Source organism: Lutra lutra, chromosome X (genome assembly GCF_902655055.1).
Source record: "Lutra lutra chromosome X, mLutLut1.2, whole genome shotgun sequence".
NCBI classification, from domain to species: Eukaryota; Metazoa; Chordata; class Mammalia; order Carnivora; family Mustelidae; genus Lutra; species Lutra lutra.
In genome coordinates this window covers 1,299,860-1,307,439 of record NC_062296.1, presented here as the reverse complement: position 1 = coordinate 1,307,439, position 7,580 = coordinate 1,299,860, and the positions used below count along the sequence as shown (strand labels likewise).

General features: G+C 58.2%; 1 protein-coding gene across 1 annotated transcript; it reads left to right on the top strand.

The window, feature by feature from the left end:
* Positions 1 to 4,061: 4,061 nt before the first annotated feature.
* EMD (emerin) lies at positions 4,062 to 6,522 on the top strand. The gene is made up of 6 exons (XM_047714873.1): positions 4,062 to 4,416; positions 4,506 to 4,613; positions 4,780 to 4,857; positions 5,065 to 5,198; positions 5,660 to 5,706; positions 5,789 to 6,522. Exons 1-6 carry the CDS (start codon positions 4,335 to 4,337, stop codon positions 6,120 to 6,122), a joined length of 783 nt encoding a protein of 260 aa, XP_047570829.1. The 5' UTR covers positions 4,062 to 4,334; the 3' UTR covers positions 6,123 to 6,522.
* The last annotated feature ends 1,058 nt before the right edge of the window (positions 6,523 to 7,580 follow it).

Genomic DNA, 7,580 nt, shown 5'->3' with positions numbered 1-7,580 from the left:
TAGCCGTCTACAATGGAGAGGAAGCTGACGACCGTCCTCCAGCCTCCACATTCACTGTTGCCTTTGCAAGTTCTACTGGCAATGACCTTTCCATCTTGACCCACAGTGGGATCGCCTACCAATGGAGGGGGTCTCTTGTTGCTCCCTCTGGTGGGACTCCGTCCTCGCCATACACACACACGTTGCTGGGGAGAGCAGTGACTTCTTGTCACTTGACAGAGGAGCACAGACGGGCAGCATGCATTCAGGCCTGGGAGGAAGCAGAGCTAGAGATCGTGGCCAAAGCTGTCCTTCAAGGACAGAAAGCCACCCTACCACAGACAGTAAAATGGGAGCCATTGCCATGGGTGGGGGTCACGAAGGAGACTACGGCCACATGGCTGGATCCTGGGAGCCCCACCTCCATCTGAATCATTTTTCCACTACCTCCCCGCTTCCCCTCTATACACAACCCAGAAAGACAGACAGCTCTTGGTCTCTACTTCTTCCGGGCTTAGGGGAAGCAAAGGTCTGTGCAGCACCTGCTGTTCTCTGAAGATCAAACTAAATCACAGACCTTTTCTCCTTGTGTTGAAGGTTCTGGAAAACCACCAGAATCAGCTCCATTCTTGCCACCAGGACAAGCTGAATCTCCACCTGGCCATGCCAGTAGTACCAAGATGAACCAATGTGTTCTAGAACTAGGACACAAGGCATTCTCTAAGAGACTTTGAGTTGGCTAACCACTGTTTTACATTGATTGTGACAATTTTCCACATATTAATTTTCGCAATAGTAACGATGTTATGGCCTTTGTTACTCCCTGAGCAATGTTTCAAAGCACTTGAATATCACCAGGTAAACCCAAAGGATCTTTAACATTCTTGAAAAGTTAAGTTTTTAAAAATTTCTAAATTTATTTTTAAAGATTCTATTTGAGAGAGAGAGAACGCACACGAGCACAAGCGCACACATGAGCAGGGGGAGGGACAGAAGCAGAGAGAGAAGCAGGCTCCCCGCTGAGCAGGGAGCCTGATGTGGGGCTCGATCCCAGGACCCCAGAACCATGACCTGAGCTGAAGGCAGACACTTATCTAACTGAGCCACCCAGGTGCCTGATAAGTTTTTTTTCTTTTTTTTAAGATTTATTTTTTTATTTGAGAGAGAGCATGAAGCGGGGTGGGCAGCGGCCAGAGGGAGAGGGAGAATCTTCAAGCAGACTCCCCATTGAGCATGGAGCCCAATTAAAGCCTCGATCCCATGACGCTGCACATGACCGGCGCCAAAATCAAGAGTCCATGAGCCACCGAGATGTGCCGAAAAGTTAAGTTTTTTCAAACTAAAGTATTAAGAAGTTCTGATCTTAAAGAAAATGTTAATAGCTCAGTGAACAATCTTCTCCTTGGACGTGGATGCTGAGAAATGTATTCATGTCGGTATCTTTCCTTATAACTTCCAATCCTCCGGGGACTGCAAGTTACACGATGCACTGCTTAGAAGCCATTCCCATCCTTAAGAGAGAAACCGTCCTCCTAAGATTTTATTTACTTATTTGAGAGAGTGAGCACACGAACAGGGAGAGGGGCAGAGGGAAAGGGAGAAGCAGACTCCCCACTGAGCAGGGAGCCCAACTTGGGGGTCCATCCCAGGACCCTGCGATTGTGACCTGAGCCAACGCCAGACACTTAACTGACTGAGCCACCCAGGCACCCTGAGAAACCGTCTTATTCTTGACTTGGAATAGTGGCTTCCTTGTTCTTCTCACCCTGGCTGTGGTTCCAGAAAAATTCCTCCTATTTACCTATGCACACCCTTCCCAGAAAGACTCCGCTGGAGGCCAAATATGTTCCCCAACAGCCCCTGAGGACTCGGAAACCCCACTGGGCCACATTGCCCTGAGACCTAAAATCTAGCTGTGGGAATGTCTGTAATTGAATTGCTGCCCTAGAGGTCCTTGGCAAGTCTCCCTCTCTAAGCCCCCAATTCCTCCTCTATGTGATGGGGGTGGCTGGCACAGAGTGCCTCTTAGCTCCCACAGCCAAGGGTGTGCCTGGTTTTGGGGGGTCTGGAACAGATCTGTACTGCTGCCGGCTGGGCTTGGGCTACAGGTGTCCATAGGGTGGGCACAGGGGACCATCACAGCTCAGTGTCCTGGTGCCATCCTTGGTGGGACCCCCGTAGTGGGGCAATGGGTGGGGCCTAAAAGGCAGAGTGCTGAGGCAGGTGCCAGAGGAGGGGGTGTTCCTTGGGGAGAAGGCAGACCTAGAATTCCTTGACCTCATAAGGAAACGGCTTGGATCCCTACGGGGAGGGGTGGTATGGGGGAGGACTGAGCCTCTGGGACAGGAGCCAGCACTGCAGAAGAAGGCTTGGAAAGGTGCTGGGGAATCTGATTTTGCCAAAACTCCCAAGTTCCATGAGACCGCCTCTAAGCACCCAGAGCCCAAATGCCATGTCCTTCTCTGCTCTGAAAGAGAAGCAGCAGCCCCCACCGTGGCCAGGGCTGTCCCCCTTTCTCCGCCACGTGGTTGGCTGGAGACTCACACACCTCCTCCTATTTCGGGAGACAGAGCCCGCTTCCCCTAGAGTCTAGACCCTAGCCAGCCACAACTCTTCTGAGGGTCTTTGCGATCACACCAAGTCCACATCTCACCACACCCTGTGTGGCTACCTCTTCTCCACCCCATGACCCACAGATAACTTGTCTGTGACCCTCACCAGCTGGACCAACCAGACTGGGTTGGACCAGAGACCTCTCCTGTCTTCTCCCTGTCACCAGCTGTCATCTGGTATCAGAGAGAGCACCTCCTCTCCCTATGCTCCCAGTCTGGGCCTGCCCAAGGAGGGTCGTTTCAGTTGGACCCATACTCCATGAGTCACTTCATTTAGAATATGAATGTCACCTCCTTTCCAATCTCCCCAGAAACAGCTCTTTCCTGTCCGAGGCCCTCACGAATTCCTTATGACAGTCTGGGCTCTTCGGCAGCCCTTGGCAACCTCCCATGGCTCACCCACACCAGTACCCTGGACCCCTGTCCTTGGGGGGCCCCTCTGCAGTGCCACGGATCCTGAAGCCCACCCAGACCCAAGTACTCAGGGCCTGCTAAGCCTTACTGGACCTCCTGGGCAGGCCCTCTGGGTCTGGAAGGCTCCCCCTGTCCCCCGCCCCCTGCCAGGCTGCCTCCTGGGGCCATTGGGGGAGGCATTCCAACCGGAGAGGAAACCCCCAGCGTCCCAGGTGGATGGCACGGTGGGTGAGGCGTACACTCGCCGTCTGCACGCCTCCCTCGGCCCTGGGCCAGTGCCTACTGGCACGCGCAGTCCCTTGCAAGGCTGCTTGCTCCTGGAGAGCCGGCGGCCTCCTGGCCCAGTGCCCCATTTCCTCCGGGATGGAGAGGGGAGGGAGGGAGGTGGTGGGGACCGGTCGGCGCAGGTGCGCAGGCCAGGGCCGCGTCGAGCGGGAAGGCGGGCCTGGCACCGGGGTCTGAGGCGGCCGCTTCCCCGGCGTGGGGCACGCGCGCAAAGCGCTCGCAGCGGCGCCTGACCTGGGACCCGCGCCTCTCCACGAGCCCGCTCTTGGGACCGGGCCCTTTCGGGCTGTGGCAGGGTCGGCCGCCCAGGGTGCGGCCGGGGGAAAGCCCAGGCGCAGGAGTCCGGGGCGGGGAGGGGGCGGGAACTGCGGGGGCTGCGGGCACGGGGCGGAGCCCACGTGACTCAGGGAGCGCGAGCCACGCCCAGTGCGTCAGTCCAGCGCCGCTTTCCTGTCTTGACCGGTTTCTGCCGGTTCGAGTTGCTTAGGCCCCCCCAGCATCTCCCTTCCGACCGGGACGCGCCAGTCGGTGACGCCTCGGTCGCTGACCCCGCCCCGTTCCTACGCCCCGGCGAGCCCACGCTCTTTCCCCTCCTACGCAGGCCGCGCTTCTCCCTCAAGCCCCGCCCAAACGCGCCAGCAGGTGACGTCTCTCGGCCCGCCGACCCCGCCCCCTTCCCGCGGCGCGGTGCCCCGCCCGCTCCGGCGCCCGTTGGGCCTGCGCAGTTTTGCCTTCCGCGCTCGCCCCTCCTCTCTCTGTCCTCCAGCCGGTCCCGCCAGTCTGTGACGCATGGGCCTTCTCAGGCCCGACCCGCCTGCTCCCGCGACCGGCCCGGTTGCCGCGACGGTTCCTCGAGGCCTGGCCCCGCCCCGCGCCGCGCGCGCAGGCCTCAGCGTCCGCGGCCGTGACGCGAGCGTGACGCAGGCGTGACGCGAGTGCTGCCGCTCCCGAGCTGCTGGCGCTGCCCTCGTCGTGCTCTGAGGCAGCCGTAAGCTCGGCTCGTGTCGCCAGGCCCGGGCCACCTCCAGGCCCCCGCCGCCCGCCATGGACGACTACGCGGTGCTGTCGGACGCCGAGCTGGCCGCCGTGCTGCGCCAGTACAACATCCCGCATGGGCCTGTCGTGGGTACGCGGCGGCGGGCGGGCCCCCTCCCCGCGCTACCCCTGGGTTCGCGGCCTGCGGCCTTGACCGCCTCGCGTCCCGTGTCTGGCCAGGTTCCACTCGCAAGCTCTACGAAAAGAAGATCTTCGAGTACGAGACCCAGAGGCGGAGGCTCTCGCCTCCGAACTCGTCCGCATCCTCTTTCTCCTATCGGTTCTCGGGTGAGGCCCCTCGCCCCAGCGCTACACCTGGCCGCCCACGGGGACAGGGTTTGGGCAACGGGGAGGACGGGGTCGGGAGGGTGTGGCCGGGGCGCTGGCTGGGAGGGGCACGGGGAAAAGGGAGGGGAGCCATGGGGGCAAATGGTCCTCCCCCCACCCCATTCAGACTTAGATTCAGCGTCCGTGGACTCGGATATGTACGATCTGCCCAAGAAGGAGGACGCCTTACTTTACCAGAGCAAGGGTAAGCCTGAGCTGGGGTGGGGTGGGCACCCTGCCACCTTCATTCCACTGCCTCAGGGACCCTGGTGTCAGGGAGAATCTGAGATCTCAATCCCCATCATTCTCAGCAGCCCTAGAAGGGAGAAACCGTGCTGCAGCCCCCCAAATGGGATTCAGATTAGGACCATTGGGCCACGTGGGAGCACTGCTGTCCCCTTTGCTCCCCAAGGCTATGGTGGTGACTACTACGAGGAGAGTTACCTGACCACCAGGACTTACGGGGAGCCTGAGCCTGTGGGCACCTCCAAGGGATTCCGCCAGCCCTCCAGTTCACTCGCAGATACAGACACCTTTCATCACCAGGTGAGCTGACTGTAGAGGAGTCAGGTACAACCCATGGGGTTCACAGCTGGGTTTGGACAAAACAAGGGGGCTGCTGGGTGCAAATGGTAGGTCCTGTGCCTCCAGGGAAGTGGGTTGAGCAGACACCTTCCCAGTCACGGCTCTCCTCTGAGGGGCTGTCGGGGCTCTTAAGGCTGGAACACGTGGGACGTGCCTTGCACCCTGATCTGGGATGGAAGTTTGAGAGCTTTTCTCAGAATCCTGGGGCACAAAGCAAGGTGCAGGCAACCAGGACAGTCGTTGAGCAAGTGACAAAGACGTACAGAAGTGAGGCTGCAAACTGAGAGGAGTTTTGGAGGGAACGTGGTCTGGACCTCTAAGCGATGGTCAAAATAAGGCGGCTGAGGAAGTTCGGACTGAGGGATAGGACAGGCCACACTAACCCTGCCGGCCAGTCCCTTCTCCCTGACTCTTATCTGTAGGTGCGCGATGACAGTTATTTCTCTTCTGAAGAGGAAAGCAAGGATAGGTGAGTAGCAGGAAGGGCCAGGCACCGGGGCTGATTCTGGGCCCAGGGCCTCCTGGCTCATCCGCTCTCCTCTTTGCCTAAGGGAACGCCCTGCCTATGGCCGGGACAGCGCCTACCACAACATCGTGCACTACCGCCCTGTTTCCAACGTCTCCAGAAGCTCCCTGGGCCTGTCCTATTACCCCACATCCTCTTCCACCTCTCCCATATCCTCATCTTCATCCTCCCCCACCTCGTGGCTCACCCGCCGTGCTATCCGGCCAGAAAAGCAGGCTCCAGGGGCTGGTCTGGGCCAGGACCGCCAGGTCCCGCTCTGGGGCCAGCTGCTCCTGTTCTTGGTTTTTGCCGCCTTCCTGCTCTTTGTTTACTACTCCATGCAGGCTGAGGACGGCAACCCCTTCTGGACGGAGCCCTGAGGGTCTGGCTTCATGGCCAGCTGTTCTCAGAAGTCCTGGCTGACTGCCTTAGTCGTGTTTGCTGGGGGAGGGGGTGGGGCTTTTCTGTGTGTTCTAGCTTGGGAGTGCTGGGCTTGGCCCAGGTCAGTACTTGCTCCCCCTGCCTTGTTCTTCCAGGGAGGCAGCACACCCAGGCCCTCCGTAGCACAGTGGGCCTGGGCAGGCTTTCCTCTGGAGTCTCCTGGTCCTGCTTGCCTCTGACCCTTAGGGCCTAGGAGGGCGAGACCCTTCTCCTGGAGAGGAGAACATGGTTGTTGTCATTGCATGCCTCCTGTCTGTTGTCACCTTGTTGGGGGGATTAACCAAGGCCGCCCTGACTTTGTTTTCGTGGACACACAATAAAAAGACCATTTATTTTTAATGTGTGGGCTCTTTCTCCTGGATAGGGATCAGGCTCCTCGGGCTGGGGGCCTCCAGGCCTTGGGGTCTCCAGGATCAACATCTGGCTTTGTTGGTTCTCTCTTTTTCCTTTGGGTTTGGGGTAGGGATTACATGCTACCCATGGACATGTTTGTGCTTTGCTTGTACGGTTCACTCCCTCACTTGGCACCCAAAGCTGCTATAACTACTTAGGCAAAGAACTATGCCCCCACAGGATGTGGAAAGCCCACTTGGGAATCAGGCGAGGCTGTATGCACAATGCTGGCTATGGCTGTTTTTTTTTTTTTTTAAAGATTTTATTTATTTGACAGAAATCACAAGTAGGCAGAGAGAGGAGGGAAGCAGCCTCCCCGCGGAGCAGAGAGCCCGATATGGGCCTCAATCCCAGGACTGTGGGATCACAACCCGAGCCGAAGGCAGAGGCTTTAACCCACTGCACCACCCAGGCACCCCTGACTATGGCTGTTTTAACGGGGAATAGCGGACAACCTGACTATCGGTGTCCCCAGGCGGGGGGATGGGAAGGAAATAAGGCGTGTAGCCAGTGGGTTTCTCCTGGAAAGCTGCTTGTTCAATGCCATGGGAGAAATGCCGCACTGCTTCTGGGTCTAATCCAGTCCCTCACCTGGCAGTATTTCTGCGTATCTCCAGGTTTTCTGTGGGGGAGGGAGTATTTCATAACCTGAAAAGTCCACGTACATTTTTTTAAAGTGAGTGCTAAGAAAACCCAGGGTAGCATGCCACGTGAGGCCACACATACTGGCTCAGTCCTGCCAGCACTCAGGTGGGAAGCAGAGGCTCCACGAGGCCTTCCCTGGTAGGTGGGGCCGTGGCATCACTTCCTTGCCTTTGACCAGCTCCTTGTTCAGGCAGTAGGACTTGGCCAGAGCCAGCCTCGCTGGCACAGCACGTATGGGCTCTTGTTTATGGCTACACAGTGAGCTTGGGGCAGGGATGGAACTGGAACCCCACCTAGCCCTGGCTCCTGGTCGTTTCTTTCTTTTTCTTGCACACTACTCTTTTGCCCGTGTGTGTGTG

Bases quoted from the DNA above. Each gene is read 5' to 3' on its own strand.
- EMD (XM_047714873.1), top strand. From the start codon at position 4,335: ATGGACGACTACGCGGTGCTGTCGGACGCCGAGCTGGCCGCCGTGCTG. The intron at 4,614-4,779 runs GTGAGGCCCCTC...CACCCCATTCAG, and splicing joins TTTCTCCTATCGGTTCTCGG to ACTTAGATTCAGCGTCCGTG. The intron at 4,858-5,064 runs GTAAGCCTGAGC...TTGCTCCCCAAG, and splicing joins CTTACTTTACCAGAGCAAGG to GCTATGGTGGTGACTACTAC.